General features: G+C 52.6%; 1 protein-coding gene across 3 annotated transcripts in view; it reads right to left on the bottom strand.

The window, feature by feature from the left end:
- Positions 1 to 1389: 1389 nt before the first annotated feature.
- The window catches only part of Cpeb1 (cytoplasmic polyadenylation element binding protein 1), a 40886-nt gene continuing 20691 nt past the window's right edge, over positions 1390 to 21584 (bottom strand). For 2 of the 3 annotated variants that reach the window (XM_013011803.1, XM_013011805.1), the window contains exons 3-11: positions 13628 to 13851; positions 10926 to 11181; positions 8812 to 8925; positions 8469 to 8573; positions 7648 to 7784; positions 4762 to 4960; positions 3289 to 3383; positions 2751 to 2831; positions 1390 to 1791 (exon numbers count right to left, since the gene is read on the bottom strand). In XM_013011803.1, coding sequence (XP_012867257.1) covers positions 1681 to 1791; positions 2751 to 2831; positions 3289 to 3383; positions 4762 to 4960; positions 7648 to 7784; positions 8469 to 8573; positions 8812 to 8925; positions 10926 to 11181; positions 13628 to 13851 — 1322 coding nt within the window. In that variant the 3' untranslated portion in view covers positions 1390 to 1680. The remainder of the gene's footprint in view (positions 1792 to 2750; positions 2832 to 3288; positions 3384 to 4761; positions 4961 to 7647; positions 7785 to 8468; positions 8574 to 8811; positions 8926 to 10925; positions 11182 to 13627; positions 13852 to 21584) is intronic. The other variant, XM_013011804.1, reaches the window with a different exon arrangement.

The following is a 21584-nucleotide window of genomic DNA, read 5'->3' as shown; positions in this document are numbered from 1 at the left end:
CCCTAGGTCCTCCGTCCCCCTAGGTCCTCCGTCCCCCTAGGTCCTCCGCCCCCCTAGGTCCTCCGCCGCCCTAGGTCCTCCGTCCCCCTAGGTCCTCCGCCGCCCTAGGTCCTCCGCCCCCCTAGGTCCTCTGTCCTAGGTCCTCCGTCCCCCTAGGTCCTCCGTCCCCCTAGGTCCTCCGCCGCCCTAGGTCCTCCGCCCCCCTAGGTCCTCCGTCCCCCTAGGTCCTCCGCCCTCCTAGGCTGGACCCCTCACAGAAGCCGCATGGGGCTTGAACTCAGGCCTGGGCGCCGACCTGAGCTGTCCCACTGAAGTCTGGGCGCCAGTCCAGAGCTGTCCTGTCAGGCCAGCGCTAGCCACTTGGAGCCAAGCACCCCTCCCGACCCCCTCCCCACTGGCTTCTACGCCCCAAGCACAGAGACAAAAGCAAACTTGCTGCAACGTGTTTATTATGTGCCAGAAAAACTACACCACAGCTCACCCCACACACTGCAGGAGTGCGGCTGCCTGCAGGCGCTACAATGAGGTAGAGACTTCACACAGCTTCGCAGAACCGAGCGGCTGGGACAGCAGGGCGGCGCGGGGGAGGGCTATGACACTGGCTCTTTGGCACACAGCTTCCCTAGGAAGGGCAGGTAGTAATTTAAAACTAAAGAAACGGAAAGGAAAAAGTCGTTTTCAAGTCCCAGTAGCATTTCAGTCCATTGTTGACTCTCTGCTCGAATGAAAGTGTGGGGAGGGAGCTGGCCGCCCAGGGGCATCCGGAGCCTCGTCTGCCCCCACCACAAAAGCAGCCCTTTTTTTTTTTTTTAGCTCAGTTACAAAAGAAAAAAGTCCTGTGACTTTGTGATTAAAAACGTCTATCATCCCTCCCCCACGCAAGTGCAACTGAAGAAGGTGCAGTAAACCACTTAAAACTATATACAGCAGCCGCCGCTCAAACATTTCTTCCGGTCCAGTTTCAAATAAAACAAAAAAGTGTGTTCTTGGTTGCAAATGCTTTGAATCTGCAACTTTTGAGAACAGTGACCCGCAGTCCCTCGGACACAGACCTGCTAATGTTAAAAGCTGCCAGGAAAGAAAAAAGTATCTTGTTCCAAACGACTTAAAAACTGTTTTAAGGAGTGTAAAAAGGAACTGGTAAAAACCCTCGAGCATAAAATATGAAATATGATTTGGTTTAAATGAAGAGCAAAGTCTCCTTGTTGTTTACAGTAAAAAACACCAGCTGAACACTCAGTTTATGCCGTTCAGGTGGGGGTTAAACAATGGAAAGGCACTGTATGGCAACCGCAAGAACGAAACCAATGGCCTGCCGCCTCTGTCGTCTGAGCATAGACAAACCTAGGTGCAGGCAGCCGAGCCAATGCCTTCTGGACACATAGTTCCTTTTTTTTTTTTTGCTTCTCATATGCAAAATGAGGAACTGAAATCTAGGAGAAGGATGGAGTCGCTTGGGGTGAGCCAGAGGATGCCTGCCATGGCGCACGCCCTGAAAACAAAGCCCGACAAAACTCACTGTGCATCGATTAGTGCAGAAACAAAGACAGACTCAGCAAGTGCAAAGGTGACTACAATTTTCCCTTGTCCCGGAGAAGCCGGCCCCCTGGTCGCCAGTGGCTAGGGACTGCGGCCGACCCGCCAGCCGCCGCGCCCCGGCTCTGCCAGAGGCCAGCTCCTCTAGCTGGCCTCCCGATTCTTCTGATTCCGCATCAGCGGGCTGTGGTGGCGCAAGCCCTCCGTGCTGTGCCGCCAGTGCCAGCAGCTCCGACAGAAGTACTTGAAGCAGACCTGGGTGGCGGAACAGAGAGGGGAGATGGCACCGCCACACCCGCAGAGGCCTGGGGCCCTGTGCCAGCCTCAGCCAGCAGAAAGAGGCCGTTAGGCCCGTCTTGTTTCAGGGGTGCCGGAGCACACGGCTCCCTGCGCCCCTCCCGCCTGCAGCTATTCTTCCATTCACTGCCCTGCCTGCCCACAGCAGCTGGGTCAGCACGCGCGGCCAGTGTGGGAGGGCTGCTGGAAAGTCGGGGCACGTGGCACGTGGGGTGACGTGCCTGTTTCCTCCGGGAAGTGGGGACAGACACCTCTGTATTGGTCCAGCCTCTGAGCCCGGGGAAGGCTGCTGTCCCTGGGAGCACTTGCCAGATTTTGCCTACCCACACTGAACTCACACTACAGAGCCTCCCAGGACCACAGCGTCACTGTGAGAAGCAAAACGCACGCCTGTGTGGACAGCTAGTGTGGACAGAGCACATCATGACAGCAGCATCAACACCACAGACGCCAGTACTCACCCGAGCCCGCCGACTCAGACGGCACCTAACAAGGTCCAGGCACATGCCCTGCCCGCCACACCAGCCCTGCGCGTGTGCCATCACCCAGAAACATCCCGTGGAACGAGGCCACACTGCCTCTGTTGCTGGCTCGGTGACGAACCAGACACAAGTAGCAGCGTCGACCAGGGGACAGAGGGGAGCAAACTCCGGGGCCCAGGTTCCCCTCAGAAGGGAGAGAAATCCGTCTGGAGACTTGAGCGCAGATCATTCTGTGATCTGGCTCACTGATCCACTCGACAGAGCGGCAGTGCACGAAGAAGACTCCACTCGGCAAGCCTCCCCTGGAGTTCCAGCCACGCCACTCATCACGGGTCCACGTCTGCTCTCTCCTCTGCTCCCACCACCGTATGTCACAAGTAGGGCTTAACCACTGTTAATGGAGGTCACAGACCTCTCCAGGGAGTGGGGACTCACCTGATCACGACAGAAAAAAGGACCAGGCTGAGAGCTGCAGATGTGACAAAGAGAGTCCTCTAGATAGGGGTCAATCTGGACCTGCAGACAAGCACGGAGGAGGGTGAAACGGCTCTTCCGACGGGGCCAGAAGCACCATCGCGGCCCAGGCACACAGGGTCATGGCCCCGTGTCAGAATGCCAGATGCCAGAGAGACAAGGGGGCAGGGTCCTGGGAGACAGCTCAGGTGGTGCTGGGCCCAGCCGTCTTCTCCTGGACCCACCTAGGCCCCCACCAGGCAGGTGTAGGAAATCCAGAGAAGGGGAAGCTGGGCCGCTCAGCAGACAGAGGCCATGTGCGGCCAGGCACCCTACACCCTTGGGCAGCTCAACTGTCCCACTGTCTCCTTCCTGCGGAGCCCAAGACCAGACAACCAAACCCCTAACCTCATGCTCATTCTACAGCTGGCTGGGTCCCTAGATGCAGGCCTGAACTGGGTAGCAAATGGCCCAAACCCTCAGACACCCCCAGAATGAGGCCAGAAACCAGCCCACTCACCTTCTTGGTGAACTTGGTGGTTTTGATCTCCACAAAAGCGGCACTGACGGCTTTCAGGTAACTGCGCTGGTTACTGAACGTCACACGACCAGAGCCTAGGAGCAAGACAGGGCTCAGCCCAGCTCCAGTGCCCGTGCCAACACCACCACGCCCTGCTTCTATGCCAATGCTGCCCAACAGAAGGATCATGCTAGCAGGCGTGTAACTTCTAGTTTTGTAGCAGTAATTTCGAAATAAAAGGGGGGAACCATCTTACTGAACCCATGTGTCCAAAATAATCATTTTAGCATGTGGCAACACCTCACTTCCAACAGCCACAGAGCCACAGTTCAACAGTGGCTACCACATTCACATGGGCAGGAGCTGCCCCGAGGGGAGGGGAGGGGAGGGGAAGGGAGGGAAGGGAGGAACAGGGCCGCTCCATGCAGACTGATGGGGAGATCAGAAGCAGGTTCAGCGTAGAAACCACAATGCAGAAGGAATCCCTCTCTGGAGGACAACAGGCCGGAAGCCCTAGCAGGAGATCCAGAAGCCCTGTCCTGCCAAGTGCCGCCTGCAGCCCTGGAGTCCTTGTTCTCAGTCGGGAGGAGCACTGCCTAGCAGCACACCGTGCTCCTTCCTGGCCAGACGTGGTGTGGGCTGCAGACGGAAAGCTGGGGTGGGGAGGGTCTGACACGTATGCACCACAGAGTTGAGGCTCCGAATTCTACCTCCGTATCTGTGAAATAACCTTGCTCACAGGAGCTGGTCAAAACCCAGTGGTTTTGACAAACGGAGGCAGGCGGTTTCCTCCAGCTGGCCTGGTCTCTGCCCCTAGACGGCCTGGTGCATTTCAAGAACCTGCTTCTTTTCTGGCAGTCCTGGGGCTTGAGCCTGTGCACTTGCCAGGCAGACACACTGCCACTTGAACTCCAACCCCAGCCTCTGCTTTATTTCTTCAGAGAGGGGCTCAAGGCAAGCCTCAGACTGTGATCCTCCTATCTATGGCCACCCGTCCCTCCCCAGGCAATGGGGCTCACAGCCATGAGGCTGCCTCGCACTGGGATCCTCCTCATCGTTGCCTCCAAGTAGCTGGGATTGTAGATGGATGGCTGCCACTTCCCCTGTACTCAAAACCTTCTAAATAAAGGACACTGGTAAGTTCAGAAAGGTGTGGTAATTAAGTATTGCTTGGTGTCGGTCCTGACCGGTCAGCTAACAACCCTGAGCTACCAACAGAGCTACCACTTCATTCTTGCTGTACCAGAGCCAGCACTTTCCCCCCCACATGGGGGTGGGAATGGAAGCTGAGTGCAAAGGGGCTGGGGCCGCCCCGGTGGCCTGTCGGGGGGGGGGCTGACGTGAGGCTGCAGGCAGGGTCAGGCCTCTCCCTGCCTGCACCAAGGCATCGCCTCACTGCCAACACAGGAGCAGGACGCTCACCAAGAGTGTGAGAGGAGTGCTTGGGCTTATCCGTGTCAGCAGGACACTCACCAATGGGGTACTTGTGCTTATCAGTGTCAATCCCAGCATACACCACTCCACCAAACAGGTCATTCAAGATGGCAGCCAGGGCCTCGGCATTGAGCATCCCGTGCAGGGCACCCACGAACACCGTCCTGCTGGGGTCCAGCCTCTGGGACGGGCTCCGGACGAAGTTGCTGTCAGCCAGGACCCAGGGGATCACCTGCACCTGGAACCCCAAAAAGGCCCATCAGCCCTGCAGAGAGCCAGAGAGTGTCCTGGATGGCAGGCACGTGCTCCAGAGGTACCTGCAGGGTCCGCTGGGCTGAAAAGACATTATCACCTGTACCAGGTACAGGCCTCTGGAAGGCACCAGTGCCAGTACAACTGGAGCTCATGTGAAAGCAAGTGGAAGAGCGCCACTCACCATCCTGGAGAGTGAACAACATGCCACCTGCCAGCCCAGGAACCTGCCGCTGTGCACAGCCGCCACCAGCGTCCTGGAGACTGAGAATAAACAGCACACTTGGCCTCCAGGAAAGGAAGGATTCACAGAGCAGTTAGGAGCTGAGAGCAGACATGTCTGAGGCTGGGGAGACAGACAGATACTGGCGCGGGAGGCAGCGGCCGGGCACTGGCAGCGGAGCTCAGCCTCAGCACAGAGGCCCCACAGACTGAGGAATGCTGGCCAGGAGCTGATGGTGTCTTTGCCTCCAAAACTTCTAAGGCCAGAAACAAAAAGGTAGAGTAGGCGGAAGAGTCCACTATGAATTCGCAGACAGACAGCCAACAGATGTTTTTGGAAAAGTGATCGATGATGATCTTTAACACCAGTTGTGAAATAATTAGAGACCTGAGGTAGAAACTGGTCAAGTCAGCCGGGCGTTGGTGGCTCACGCCTGTCATCCTAGCTACTCAGGAGGCTGAGATCTGAGGATCGCGGTTCAAAGCAAGCTCAGGCAGGAAGTCCATGAAACTCTTATCTCCAATCAACCACCAGAAAACCAGAAGTGGCACTGTGGCTCAAGTGGTAGAGCGCTAGCCTGAAGCTGAAGAGCTGAGGGACAGTGCCCAGGCCCAGAGTTCAAGCCCCACGACTGACAAAAAAAAAAAATAAAAGAAACTGGCCAAGTCTAAAGGAGCAGCAGCCGAGCCCTGGATGGTGGCAGTGGCACTGCAGGCACAGAACAGAGAAAAAAGCCTGCGGAAGCCAGACTGCCTGGACGGGGAAAGGGAGTCAGGAACGATAGCCCAGGCAGAGTTACCCAGGGAAGCCAATTCCAGCAAGGAAGCACTGAGGCCCATAGGACATCCCAAAGGAGGGTCCCACAGGAAGCGGAAGCCTGGGCCGATCCGGGTCAACAGGAACTGGAGCAAGGCCCAAATCAATCTGGTCTACAGGCCCGAGCCTAGCCACCAAGTGAGCACTTAATCCAGAGTGGAAAGAAAGGAAGGAGTGAATGGGAGTCGGAGGAAGACACAAAGGAAAAAGAAGAGTTAGAGAAGTAGAACAGCTTGTAGCCTTTAAAGCATCACAGAAACATGTCCAATTTCTGTAAGGCAATGAGGGGGGCGTGGGAGGGAGCGTGTGTTACCAGGGCCCTCAGGGTGGGCGCTCCACGGGGTGCCGTTCTGTGTGCAGAAGCAGGGAGCGAGGGGAAAGCCTGTGTGATGTGAGGAGGTGAAGCTGCTGCCAAGCACCATGTAGCAAGAGGACCAAGGGAAGGAGGGAGCTATGGGTCACAGCCATGGGAGCTGTGTGCAGCCAGAGAATACATTTGCTCTGTCACTGAGAAAGAACTTGAGTAATACTGGAAACAACTATATAAAAAAACCAGATTTGTTAACAGGTTATGTTAATATATTATAATATATATAATAATATCTCTTACGTTAAAAATGTGAAACTACAGATGTGATTTTTGAAAGCAGTTGAGTTTACGGTGAAGTGAGCAGAAGGCACCAGGAGCTTCACGTCCCCAACCACCAACACATGGCATGCTGGGCGGGTGTGGCACAGCGGCCCTCACACCCACAGCTCACCTCGATTAAGGTCATGTATTCTGAGTTATAATAGACTGAGTTATAATGACATCTACCCCCCATTACAAAACCAGAGTAGCTTTACTGCCCTGAAAACCTTGGGCTATGCATATTCCTGTCCCCTTCTAAGCCCTGGCAACTCTTGATCTTTTTAATTAAAAAAGTTAATTTTAGCTCCTTGTTTTATAGATGAGGAGAAGTAAACATTCAGAGATATTAAGTGTCTAGCCCCATATCACAAAAGCAATGTGCTCAGATTCTTGAACCCAGAATACGTGACTCTCCAACTCCATCCACTAGAATCACTCTGAGAGCCTGAATAGAGTGGAGATTTCTAAACCCCACCAGGACTGGGGTGAGGCTCTCCAAAGTAACTCCATGAAGCCAGGGACACAGCACTGACGTCACCAGGCGAACGGAGAGTGTCACAGAGGAAATGACACCACTAGTGGGAAGGAAGAAGCCTTGGTGGGTGTGGGCTGGAGGAGAACCCGCCAGCGCCTCCGAGGGGAAGAGGGCCCTGCCTGAGAGCAGGACGCATCAGAGAGAGCCCCCAGGACGGGTCTGGGCAAGGTAGGAAGGGAGGGATCACCTGATCACCACAGCAGGAGGCCGGTGCACGAATGCACACATTCCCATTACCCCCAAGGCCATTAAGGCCCGAAGATTTTTTTTTCTTCCAACTGTGGGGTTTGAACTCAGGGCCTGGGCGCTGTCCCTGAGCCTCTCTGTGCTCAGGGACAGCATGCTAGCCTGCCGCCTGCACATCCACCCTGATAAGGAACCCACTGACCCTCTCGCCCAGAAAGGGCATGCCGCTGACATCCTGGACTGGAGAGCAGAGGGCGGGCTGCGGCCACGGCGCTGACTCACCTCCTTACAGCGCATCCGCCGGCTGGACATTTTGAAGTAATATTCACTCAGGCCGTCTGGGCTGAGAGGGTCGTGAGAGCAAGCCTGAAGCAAGGCCCGCACAGACTTCTCGAGCTCGAACACCAGGTACACATATCCTGTTCCCAACAAGAGGAGACAGCGCCGCGTGAGTCCCGCAGGCAGCTGGCTCCGCTGGCTCCCTGTTGCAGCAGGGAGGTCTGCCCCTGGTGAATTATGAACGGAAGCCCTGGCCATGCCCTGCGGCCAGGCCCAGGGAAAGTGCGGTGCGGCATTTCCTGCCAGGGAGGCGACGGCACTGGCCAGCAGAGCAGGATCCTACCACAAACACACTGCCTCAGAACACAGGACGGCTCAGGTGGTAGCGCTGGGGGCCACCAGGAGAGGCGGGATTGCTTCAAGAGCACAGGTAAACCCCTGGCTTAATTCTGGGAAGATGGCAGAGAGTCCAACAGCACAGGGACAGGATCTCATTTCAGATCAGAGAGGAATCAGGTGCTCGGTCCTCATTCCTGCCTACTCTAAAGGGATCTCAGAATTAGGTCAGGCCACAACCCAAATGGCAGCAGAGCAAGTGAGAGGGCTACGTCACCCCGGGTGGAACATGTCCTGGGGCTTGGGTCTGGACTGTGAGCGCAGACAGACAGAGGACACAGGGGCCAGGAGGTGTGTGAGGCTGAGAAGGGAGGACAGGCCCTGGACAGCTACCAAAGGACCCGCATGCGCAGGCACAGCCCAGCACCGCGTGGGACAGTTACATATGAGGAAGGGCAAAAAAAAACCTCCTACCACGTGTGCATTACCTTTAGGCACATTACCTTTGGGAGGGCACCGGGGGTGCTTGCCATCCTTACCAGGCCACTCCACACTCAGAGAGCCAAACACACGGAAGGTGTTAACCAACCCAGCTGCAAAGAGGCAGAGAAGAACAGGAGGAGTGAGGACAGCACAGGGGCGTGCCCCCCCCACACATAGGAAAAGCCCAGCACAGGGTCCCACACATCTTCCCTGCAGGCTCACGGTGGGGGAGACAGGTGGGGGAGACACCGGGGACCTGACCTCTGGTGACCTCTGTTGACAGCATAGCACCGGGCTATGAAATGCTGAGCCAGGGGGACTGCGGCGGAGGCTGTGGAGGGAGCTCACCTTCCGTAATGTCCCAGGGGACGCCTCCCAGGAACACCTTGCACGAGTAGATGGGGTTCTTGTAGCTCCGGGGGGGAAGCTGGCCACTCCAGGTGCAGGTGGCTTCATTCACAGCTTTGGCCAAGGACAAGAGTGGAGGGGTCAGAGAACACGGAGGTCGCCATCCTTCCCTGGCCACAGCCTTAACCTACCCCCAGGGCGGGATCCATGGCTGCTTCCTCTCACCAGTCAGTGGAATCTGCTAATCCCAACTCACCAGGGCTGTCCCTCCAAAATGGAAAGAACACCAGAAAGAGAGGGAAAAAATGCTCTAACCTGAGCTATTTTCAAATATATGACTGGTACACTAGCCACAAAGCAACTTTACCTTGTTACTGCTTATAGTGCTCATTTATAATTGCAAGAAAATAAACAGAGCAGCGGTGTACTCAATCCCTCCTGCAGGCTGAGTCATCCAAGCAGACTTTCTCTCCAGTGTTCAAGAGGAATGCTACATTATTAACCTGTCTTGGTTCTGAACTCTGCAGTCACACTACCAATAAAAACTACCACAAGCAACTCAACAAGACGGGGGTGTTCCCAATGGTTCCCCAACCACGCCCCCTAACCACCAGAGCTATCTTTACAGCACCTGGACACACACAGCCTTGTTTTCTGCTTGTATGATTTGAGAGTAGATTCATTCTCAACCCTTTCCTTTCAATGTGTGTCAGACACAAGTGTTAAGAAGTCCCTCCTGTCTCGGTGGTACACACTAATTACCCCAGCATGTAGTTGGTAGATGCAGGAGGACTATGGGTTCAAATTCAGCCTAGAGTCCACAGCAAGACTGTGACACACACACAAAAACCTTAAAGAAAAAAGAGCCCTTCCTGCCATACAGGTTTGGGATCATCTTTTGTTTGGTCTACCTCTATTTCTTTTTCATCGTTGTCATTTAGTTTTGGGAAAGGATCTCGGTCAGTATATAGCTCAAGCTGGCCTCAAACTTGCTCCCTTCTGATGCTGGGGTGACAGTATGTGCCACCAGCTTGTCCTTGCTTCTTGAGGCCTGTTCTTGGTAACCAAGGCCCTTCTCCATCAGAGGCTGGCCCTGGTGGGGGCAGCTGGGCATGGCACATTTACCCTCCTCCCTCAGCCACCAACGGGACGAGGACATGCAACAAAGCCGTCCTGAAGAGGAACCAGGCCCAGCGTGTTGCTACAGCAAGAAATTGGGCACAGACAGCAATGTTTTATGGCAAACATGGAAGTCAATATAACGGCCTCATCTAAAACCCGGGTGATGTCATCTCACAGAGCACACCGCGGCAGAGAAGACACAGAGATGGCTGCCACGCAAGCAGCAGTGCTGTGGGAAAACAAGCTCAGGAGCAGCACTGAAGCCTGCAGAGGCAAACCAGACAGAAACCTCCCACACTTAGTCGCCAACGCTAGGCCCTCGGGACAGCGGCCCGTCGGCACCTCCCCTCATCACCAGCAAATACAGCTCACTTACTTTCAAGCACCAGCGTAAGATGGAAAATAGATCCAACACGTGCCTACAACCATTTAAATGACAGATGCTTAAGGCCTCCTTGGAAACTGAGGCACAGGGTAACACCGGTACCATAGAGCCAGGGTAGGAACAACGGCCCATCTAGGCCTAAGAAAACATTTGACACGTGACCATACAGGCAGGCCACCTGCAGCACTGATCATGTGTATACCCAAAATACGACATTACAAATACCAAAACCCTTCGGCAACAAAATGTCTCCCGACCCACCTCTGAGGGGGACACAACGGACCACCCATCCGCAGTACACCAGAGAATACCAACCAGCGAGCACTGGGACCCAAGCAGACACGGCTCCAGGCATCTGCTCCCAGTTTGCCTCCGCAAACCCTCCAACAGGCGTGGCAGTCTCCGGGGAAGCCCACTGTGAGAAGCAGATCCAAGCCCACGAGGCGCTTGGCACACCGGGCTGTGTCTTTCTGGCCACCCAGTCTCAAAAGTTGCTCTTTCCCGCCCACAGCAGGAGCTCTGTGCGGCCCAGGGAAGCTAACTGGTGTCCCTGGTATGACGGGGTGCCACCTCTCCATTCCCAGAACCAGGCTCCGGCCCCACTCACCTGCAGCTTGCCGGTGCAGCCTGGCCTCTCGCTCTATGCTGAAGGGGTCTTTGGGCGCCTTCAGGAGGTGCCAGGACGGCCACACAGATGCTCCTGGCCAGCATCTCTTGGAAGCACTGGCTGGGGAGGGGGCGACTGCAGCGAGAGTGGCCGGCTCCTGGTCCATCCGAGACCCCACGCCCGTCTTCAGAGCGTCCCGGGAACTGCCCCCGGCCAAGGATAGGAAGGGCAGAGGAGGGGAAATGCGAAGGCTCGACTAAGGAAGGAGGAAGGAAGAGAGATTTCCAAAGGCTGTTTGCTATAAAGCAGTAACTGTACAACAGAAATTGTGGGAAATACCTAACACCCTTATCACTGAATATATTTTCTTTAGACTTTCTTCCCATGCATTTAAGATTAGTTGTAGGCTACACTGTGATTTAATCAAGTTCACCTCTACCCATCCAACATTTTATCCATATTGCCAGACAGGTTTGTGGTTGTTTTTTGGTTTTTGGTCTGTCATGAGGCGTGAACTCAGTGTCTGGGCACTGTCCCTGAGCTCTTCTGCTCAAAGCTAGTGCTCTACCACTTTGAGCCACAGCAGCACTTCAGTTTTCTGGTAGTTAATTGGAGATAAGAGTCTCGTAGACTTTCCTGCTCAGGGTGGATTTGAACCATGACCCTTAGATCTCAGCGGGTGTGAGTCATCAGCACCCAGCACTGCCATATGCTTTCATGCATCGTAAGTGAATTTGTGTTTTACTTACAGAGTCAACTACATCTCATACTCATTATTTTGGAGACAGGTTCATGCTATGCTCCCTGGGCTGGTTGGAAAACCTGATCCTCCTGCCTCCACATACTAAGTGGCTAGAATCACAAGGGCACATTACCATGACAGGCACCATAGGCACGAAATGTTTTTCAAGTTTTCAGTCCTAACTAGCTAAGATATAGCTTGTTTCTATTTTATTTTCTTTGGTCATATTCACTGAGGCTCTGTGTTCTATCAGAATTGTATGGGACCTGGTTGGGGTATCCTTGTATATGTAACCCCAGCTCTAGGGAGACTGAGGGAGGAGACCAGGAATTCAAAGCCAATCTGGGCTTTAAACAGAGAGACCTTGTTTACCACCACCCTTCCCTCCCACCCCCGCTCCGCGTGCCACCCCCCCTCCCATCAAAAAAGAGAGGTATAGGAACGCTATGCTAAACATGCGTTTGTCATAGCTCACCATCCCAACTCAGCAGGGTAAAGGACACAGTACCAACACATCTAAATAGCTGGCTTATAGAACAGTGTCTGTAAATCTAAAAAACTGTTTTTTCCTCTTCCCAATTAACGCTTGAGTAGGATACCTGTGAAAGTTTCATCAATCAAATAGTTGGTCACAACTAAGTTCCTAAGTAACAAAGGGCTGGCAGCACCCCATGTGGCCGGAGGGGCAGGAGAGGGTGTTTGCTTTGGATGCCCTTTTAAGAACCTGAGACCTGAACAGATTATATAGTGGCAACACCAAGGCCAGCCTCCAACGCCAAGCTCAGGGAGAGCTCTGGAGCCCATGAACACCGTGCATGCTGTCAGTCCTCGGTATGGAAGAGACGAGGGGGAGAAAACAAACCTGCTGGCTGGATGTTCAGCTCGGGAAGGTGGTAACAGAAAACGAGGCTCAGTGGTGGCTGAAAGTGCCCACATCAGGGAGCCGCTCGCTCTGCCCGTCAGCCAGCCGTGCCAGCCCTTCTTCCTGCCAGCTCCTCTCAACCATGTGCCACCTCCACTAGGCATGGCAGGTGCTAAGCTTGGCCTTGTGACATGCTATGTACAGCTGTAGATGTAGACCATGAAAGGCACAAGCAACGGCAAAGCAGCACTTCACTGATCTGGGGTAGCCTCAGACTGAGAGCCAGCATGAGTCAGGGGAAAATGCAGGAGCTACAGTCAAAGCTGGATTAAAATCTTAGGGCTGCTACTTAACTAACGTCATTTAATAAATTATGACTTAAAATCTTTTCTGTGTGTGCCAGTCCTGGGGCTTAAATTCATGGCCTGAGCTTTTGTGCTCAAGACTAGTGCTCTATCACTTGAGCCACAGCAACACTTCCATGTTGTTTTTGGTTTTGATGGTTAGCTGGAGATTAGAGTCTTGCAGACTTTCCTGCCCAGACTGGCTTTAAATCACAATATGCAGATCTCAGACTCCTGAGTAGGTAGGAATATAGGCATGAGCCACAAGCACCTGGCTTAACATTTTTAGTAAGATACTTATAACCTGACTTATGAAACACTAACCCCTCTGTATAACATCTTTATAATAACAATTTTTTTAAAACTTTAAGATAGCATATATAAAGACATATAAATGATACCACATAAAGTCTAAAGAAAATACCAGGTACATCAGGAAACAACAGCACTCCTAGGACACCTATATTTACCTCTTGGATGGTCTGTTTTTAGACAGCTTTTCGAGTAACAAGTAAAAAGAGAGCACTTAGCGCAGGTCCTAGAACACACTGCTCATGGGTATTCAAAGTGCCTTGGTTCTGCTGCGCTGGGAGGCCGTAAAGACCCCACGCCCGCCTCCCAGCCTGCACACACAGGACAGGCTCCTCAGCTCAAGCTCTAGGACAGATGGCCTCCACCCTCCTTCCCTGCAGACACACAGGCCACACTGCCCCCTGCCCTGCTCCGCCTGCTGCCTGCTGCCCTCGGTACATACAATCAAGTCTGAGAGATGGTCCGATCCAGAGCTGAAGCCGCTTGTGTCTGAGTCAGAGGGGCTGCTAGAACGGGAGTCCAGGATGGGCCGGGTGTCCAAGCGGGGTCCTCTAACAGAAGGTGCTGGAAACTTGTCCAGGTCAGGCCCAAGGGGATCCAGAGGCAGGAAGCTCAAGGGATTTTTTCCTAGGACATTTCCCAATGGATTATGAAGCATGCTCAACACTAGAGGACAAAAAGAGAAAAAGGACAGGAAATTTTATGACCTCTTTTTTTCCCAGACAAAAACCTTTCTCTTTTCTCACACAATAGGCAAGGCAGGACCACAGGGAAGATGGCAGAGCACAGGCCTGGTAGATGCAGCACCACACTGACTGCCACTGGAGCAGCAGAGCTCCTCTCTGCTTGCAGGTTCACTGGTGTCTCACGACCTGGGTCATAGTGGCTACTGGTGTCTGGATATACCTGCAGCCTAACGAGGAATCCCAAGCCATTCTGCTGCTGCAGTGCATTTACCAGTAGAATTCCCACCTGTCTGGTGCCATACATACACTGAAATATAGACTTGTGCTCAATACCTCTGAGGTCTAGCACAGCACAGCACATCTGCTATCTTAAATGCCCTTGTACCGTCTATAAACCTCCTTCTATAGCCACCTGGATGTGGAACATTTAGGACAGCAGGGAGGTTCACAGGGTTAAGTCTACTTGCTGACTTTAACACAAACCTGGGCTGGAACCCTGGGCCTGATACCTCCAGGAAACCCCGCCACTTCTCTGAGGCATCCTGGGTAAAATGCCAGCAATTCCATAACATTGTTAGGAGGGTTCAGTTATCAGGGAACAGATGGAAAGGACTCCGCAGAAAAGAGTACCATTTTCAACACTTGGTCTTGGGAAACAAGTGTCTTGAGCAAAGCATGTTCTTCACCCATGAGGACAAGGAGTGAAAAAGTACAGTGTTAAGCCGGGCGCCAGTGGCTCACACCTGTAATTCTAGCTACTCAGGAGGCTGAGATCTGAGGATCACTGTTCAAAGCCAGCCCAGGCAGGAAAGGCCGCGAGACTCTTTTTTTTTTTTTAACTGTATTTTTTTTTGTCTTTTCTTTTTTGGTACTGGGGATCGAACCCAGGATGTTGCACTTGCTAGGCAAGTGCTTTGCCACTGAGCTACATCTCAGCCCGGCGAGACTCTTATCTGCAATAAACCACCAGAAAACTGGAAGTGGCGCTGTGGCTCAAGCTATAGAGCGCTCGCCTTGAGCTGAAGAGCGCAGGGACAGCACCCAAACCCAGAGTTCAAGACCCCAGACTAAAAAAAAAAAAAAAGCACAGCGTGGAGCTGGGGGGGTGGGGGGCTCTGTGTCTAGGGTGGAAGTCATAACTTGATTTATTTTCACCCAAAGAATGGAGGGAAAATAGGTCTCAAAATGGCTGTGGTAAAACCACAATCAAGTACGTGCTTGTTAACAGGATTATAACTGGTCCACTCCAGCCCGACCAGCAATTCAGGGCTGCTGCTCCCAGGGTTCTGTTAGCATGAGTGCTTGGCTAGGACTGGCTGGGGAGAGTCCCAAAAGACAAGAATAAACCCCTCCAGGAGTGGCATCGGAGTCCAGGCATGCTCCAGGGATGCTCCAGGGCAGCTGCTACCAGGGCTCCGATCCTCCTGCCCCACCCAGCACAGCTCCCCTTCCAGAGGAGGCAGAGTAGCTTACCTACTGTGCGAATCTTCCCTTGTGTGTGCCTGTCCCCCTGCGTCTTGGAACTCAGGGTCTGGGCACTGTCCCTGCGCTTCTGTGCTTGAGGCCCACTACCTGAGTCACAGATCCATTTCCAGATTTTTGATGGTTAATTGGAGGGAAGAGTCTCATGGATTTTCCTGCCCAGGCTGGCTTCAAACCGTGATCCTCAGATCTCAGCCTCCTAAGTAGCTAGGATTATTGGCACGAGCTACTGATGGCCGGCTTGGAACACTGTTTTTACTCCCCCCCACCCCCCTCCCCCCCCGCTGATCCTGGGGCTTGAACTCAGGGCCTGGGCACTGTCCTTGAGCCTTTTAGTGCTCAATGTTAACACTCTGCCACTTGAGCCACAGTGTCTTGTCTAGCTTTTCTGAGTAGTTTATTGGAGCTAAGAGTCTCATGGACTTTTCTGCCCAGGCTGGCTTCAGACTATGATACTCAGATCGCAGCCTCCTGCATAGCTAGGGTGACAGGTGTGAGCCTGTGGGTGTAGTTATCAGATTATTATTCTACAGTGTAGACACACCTCATTCCACCAGCAGTGCTGAGTTTCAGCCCAACCACATCCTGGTTAATACCTGGTGTGATCTGTCTTTGAAATGCTAGTCTGATGTCCATGGGGTACCGGGAGCTATGCCACATCTACCAAGGAGATAGGTTGCTACTATCACATCAAGAAACTTCCTTTAAAAAAAAAATTATGTGGGCTGGGAAGGTGGCTCAGTGGTAAAGCGCTTGCCTTGCAATGCCTGAGGCCCTGGGTTTGATTCCTCAGCACCACATAAGCAAAATGAAAAAAAAAAAAAGGCCGGAAGTGGCGCTGTGGCTCAAGTGGTAGAGCTCTAGTCTTGAGCTGAAGAGCTGAGGAACAGAGCCCAGGCCCAGAGTTCAGGCCCCACAACCAGACCCCCCCCCCAAAAAAAATATATATATATATGTGATATTGAGGAATTGAACCCAGGGCTTTATGCATGCTAGGCAAGTAGTCTACCACTAAGCCACCTTCCCAGCCCTGAAACTTTTTTTTTTTGTCGGTTGTGGGGCCTGAACTCTGGGCCTGGGCGCTGTCCCTCAGCTCTTCAGCTCAAGGCTAGCACTCTACCACTTGAGTGACAGCGCCACTTCCAGCTTTTTCTGCTTATGTGGTGCTGAGGAATCAAACCCAGGGCCTCATGCATGCGAGGCAAGCACTCTACCATTGAGCCACCTTCCCAGCCAGAAACATTTATTTTTTTTTGGCAGTCATGGGGCTTGAACTCTGGGCCAGGGCACTGTCCCTGAGCTCTTCAGCTCAAGAAAGTGCTCTACCACTTGAGCCACAGTGCCATTTCCAGTTTTCTGGTGGTTAATTTAAGATAAGTCTCAGGGATTTTCCTGCCCTGGCTGGCTTTGAACCGTGATCCTCAGATCTCAGCTTCCCCAGTAGCTAGGATGACAGGCGTGAGCCACTGGTGCCCGACTGAAACATTCTTTTAACCTAGGCCTTTCAAAGCCATTTTCAGAGCACCAGCTTTAACTGCATTAACTGTGTCTCAAACTATCCAGATTCTGACACCCATCAGAAATAATCCCTGGCAAACTTCCCAAGTTATCCTCAAAGAACCCCTGCCTCTAAGAAATGAGAAATGGGAGTCCCCATGCCCAGGCTTGAGGGGTAGCAGAGGTGCAGACTGACTAGAGCTCCACCCTGCTGCAGTGGTGCCTGGCAACCAGCACTGTAACGCCAGACCTCCTCCTCCTCCTCCACACTTCATAGAACAAGCTCAGGGTGAACAGTGAGCCTGGACAGCCCAGTGACTCCTGACTTCATCCTGAGGGTCACTGAGAGACAACGGAGAGGCGGTGTGAAGAGCCACTGAGGATGGGCCAGGGAAACAGAAGAGTGCTCCAGAGTAGCACGTGCAGAGACAGAGACTAAGTTTAAGCTGGACCTGAAAGGCTTTCTATGGCAGAGCTAAGAGGGCTGGATAAACACCAGACCCACAGAGGACTATGATTTTTTCCTTGAGGGGCAAGAAGGAGAAAATGGGATGGCAGCAATGAAGAATTAAAGAACAGATAGCATGTTACGTGTTACATACAGAAGAGAGTCAGTGGACTGGGAGCAAATACACAGAGAATCTGCCATTTCCATGAGCTGAGAAGCTCTAGAAGCTCTGCATGAGGCAGGCAGGAGGAGGCAGAGCTGTAGAAGGAGTAGAGGAGGCAGGCAGGAGGAGGCAGAGCTGTAGAAGGAGTGGAGGAGGCAAATGGGAGTAGGCAGGACAGCGAGTATTTTAGCTCTAAGTGTGATGAGGTCCAGGAAATGGAAACTAAGCTTGAGTATAAGGTCTGAAACAAGGCAGGGATCGATAAAGACAGGAAAGGGACCCATGGTGATAGCTGGGCAAAGAAACAGGTGTAGACGTCTCCGGAGATAGGAGAGGATTGGGAGCACGTGGAGCACCCTGAGGTGGATGAGGTGAGTAACCCCGCATGGCAAGGAAGCAGCAAAACCTCCAGCAACAGCAGTGACTCACCCTTATAATCCTAGCCATGTAGGAGGCTGAGATACAAGGACTGTGGTTTGAAACCAGCTCAGGCAGACAGATCGGTAAGACTTTTTTTGTTGTTGTTGGTTGTGGGGCTTGAACTCTGGACCTGGGCCCTGTCCCTCAGCTCTTCAGCTCAAGGCAAGTGCTCTACCACTTGAGCTACAGCGCCACTTCCGGTTTTCTGGTGGTTTATTGGAGATAGGAGTCTCACAGTCTTTCCTGCCCGGGCTGGTTTTGAACTGTGATCCTCAGATCTCAGCCTCCTGAGTAGCTAGGATTACAGGCATGAGCCACCAACGCCCGGGGGTAAGACTCTTATCTCCAGTTAATCAGGGGAAAAAAAACAGAACTAGGAAGTATGGCTCAAATAGCAGAACACCAGCCCTGATTTAAAAAAAAAAAAAAAAAAGCCAAGGGAAAGCTTGAGGCCCTGAATTCAAGTCCTAGTACCAGCAAAAACAAAACAAATGAGTAACTTTTCAGCTAAAGTAGACGTTGGACAGAGCACTCACCAGTCTGTGAACTCTAGGGAAGGGGTGAGACAAGAGGGTGCGTGGAGACACGGCAGCACAACCCACACTGCACATGAATGAAGCCCTGGGAGCTCCCGAGTCGTGGCTGGCCATGCCTTCCATTCACGCATAGAGACTTCTGGTTACTGAACTTATCTAGCACATGCCAGAGGCACTCTAGGTAAGTAATCTCCCACAGCTCCTTTGCATCTTCGCAAAGGAAACGTGGTCAGGGGCTAGCTACCAGTGCGTGTGATGACAGGTGGCTGGCGAGAGGGGCCCGTCCTCTCAGGCCCATCTTCTTCAGCAGTGCACACTTACCAGCTCCTGGTCTCGGAGTTGTCAGAACCCCCCCTTCGTCTTCTTGTTCTTGCACATCTCCTTTGTGTTCAGATCATCAGCCACAGACAAACAGCCCCATTTACAAGAAATCAGTGCCACAGTACTTAGAGCATGCAGGCCTTGAAACTTAGCCATGGTTTTGCCTTTGCAGGAACTACTAAAAAAATGCATATTGAGCCAGGCACCAGTGGCTCATGTCTGTCATCCTAGCTACTACTCAGGAGGCTGAGTTCAAAGTCAGCCCAGGCAGAAAAGTCCCTGTGAGACTCTGATCTCCAATTACCACTCAAAAACCAGAAGAGGAGTTGTAGCTCAAAGTGGTAGAGCACTAGCCTAAGCAAAAGAGCTAAGGGTCAGTACTCAGGTCCTGAGTTCAAGCCCCTCCAACAACTGACCAAAAAAAATGCATCTTGGAGCTAGATGCTGGTGGCTGTAATCTTTGAGATTTGAGGATCATGGTTCAAAGCCAGCCTGGGAAGAAAAGTCCTGAGACTCTTATCTCCAATTACACATCAAAATGCCAGAAGCTAGCTGTGGCTCAAGTGGTAGAGTACAAGACTTGAGCAAAAAAGCTCAAGGGCAGTGCCCATGCCCCAAGTTCAAGCCTCAGGACAAGCATAAAAAATTAAGCAAGGGCTGGGAATGTGGCTCAGTGGTAGAGGGCTTACCTCGCATGCATGAGGCACTGGGTTCAATTCCTCAGCACCATATAAGCAGAAAAAGCCAGAATTAGGGCTGTGGCTAAAGTGATAAAGTGCTAGCCTTGAGCTGAAGAGCTGAGGGACAGCACCCAGGCCCAGAGTTCAGGCCCCACGACCAACCAAAAAAAATTAAAATAGAATTTAAAATTAAGTACTCATTTAGAAAACCTGAGACTTCAGCTGAGTGCCGGTGGCTCATGCCTGTCATCCTAGCTATCCAGGAGGCTGAGATCTGAGGATCAGGGTTCAAAGCCAGCTCGGGCAGGAACGTCCGTGAGACTCTTTCATGTCCAGTTAACCACCAGAAAACCAGAAGTGGCACTGTGGCTCAAGTGGTAGAGTGCTCGCCTTGAGCTTAAGAGCTGAGGGACAGCACCCAGGCCTAGAGTTCAAGCCCCACAACTGTCCAAAACAAACAAGAACAACAAAAAGAAAACCCCGAGGCTTCATACTTCAAGTTTCTAATCAATGCCCTAACAACTCCCAAAACACTGCTCATATTCACCTCACATACAGATTAACGTTACATGTAAACACAAATCTCATGGTACAACAACGAGCACTCAGAAACATGTGGGTATGGGGGAGCACAGAAACCAAAGTGGCAGAACCTGGCCTCCCAGGACTGTGATCTTGAAAAGCACAGGTGGGTGGAGGCGGAAGAGGGTGGCAGTAAGACTCAGGACTAACAGGGAGCCTACGGGGAGAGTGGCATGGACTCGGGGGCCTTCAGAAAAAGTGGTGGTGGAGCACTGCGAAGTACATGCAAGACTGCCACGGGACCCAGCAGAGACACGGCGCTTGCTACGTAGCCACTGCTTAGAGCAGGTGTGTGTGAATGCTATATTTGAGACATTTCCACACCACCTGGAACAGTTAAAGATCCCTAAATGTATTCCTCACTGTTTTGTGTATTGATAAAGTTAAGACTGTCTTCATTCTAAATGGTTCAGAAGATGTTTTACATATGTGTGTGTGTGTGTGTATGAGAGAAAGTATGTACAAATGATAAAGATGGGATAAATGAATGTCAGTAATAGAATCTGCATAAAGTTGGCATGAGATGTACTTTAGCCCATAAAATAAGCCAAGTTTCTAGAGATGGTGACCCACAGTCTGATGCCCTACCCTGACCTAATTGTCCCTCCACAGTCTAGCCGGGCAGAGGGTTCCAGCTCATTAATGCCACCTCAGAGACTACAAGAGACCAAATCAGCAGAGATATATTTAGACTGTTAACTCTGTCGGCTTTCACCCTTCTATGCCAGCTCCTGTGGGCTTTACAGCTGAGTCACTGCTGGAGTTTTCAGAAGCCTCCCCAAGAGCACAAAGGGACCAGGTCTGATGGCAGCAACTGTGACAGCGCGTGGCCTGGCGCTGGAACCGGGCCTGCACCGCGCCGCTGAGCTGCAGGCCTGCTGGAGCAGGGAGCGGCCAGCATTCCTCCATCAACCCTTGACTCTAATGGGGATGGCCATGGGGAGATGCATAGCCTAGAACCCGTCTTCTCTTCCTCATCTTTGGTTCTAGAGTGCTTTCTAAGAACCTCTCTGAAGGCAGGAAGGGGGAAGGCAGCATGGAACACAGACCCCTTTGGCTATGACTCCAGTCCACGACTGAACACCACAGCCCAACTCTGGAGAACTTACAAATGTGGGAGGGCATTCCCGGCCCCTCCCTGCCCCCAAGGGCACTCCCAATCTTGGAGAAAACATATCAGCAAGCACCCCCACTGCTTTATGCAGGAAACACCTGCTCTCACATTGCTTCCCATGTTTTCTGTCCTCCCTACACCAAAACTGCTCCTAAACAGACTACTTGACCCCATCAAAAAACCTCATGCTTCAAGCTGGGCGCTGGTGGCTCACGCCTGTAATCCTAGCTACTCAGGAGGCTGAGATCTGAGGATCGTGGTTCCAAGCCAGCCTGGGCAGGAGAGACCGTGAGACTCCTATCTCCAATAACCCCCCGGAAAACCGGAAGTGGCGCTGTAGCTCAAGTGGTAGAGCGCTCGCCTTGAGCTGAAGAGCTGAGGGACAGCGCCCAGGCCCAGAGTTCAAGCTCCACGACCAACAACAACAAAAAAAAAAAACCTCATGCTTCAATGTAGGCTGAAAACTGCAG

The sequence above is a fragment of the Dipodomys ordii genome, unplaced genomic scaffold (assembly GCF_000151885.1).
Source record: "Dipodomys ordii isolate 6190 unplaced genomic scaffold, Dord_2.0 Scaffold15, whole genome shotgun sequence".
Taxonomy (NCBI): Eukaryota; Metazoa; Chordata; class Mammalia; order Rodentia; family Heteromyidae; genus Dipodomys; species Dipodomys ordii.
Note: the sequence above shows the minus strand (reverse complement) of the source record. Positions and strands in the feature narration are given on the sequence as shown.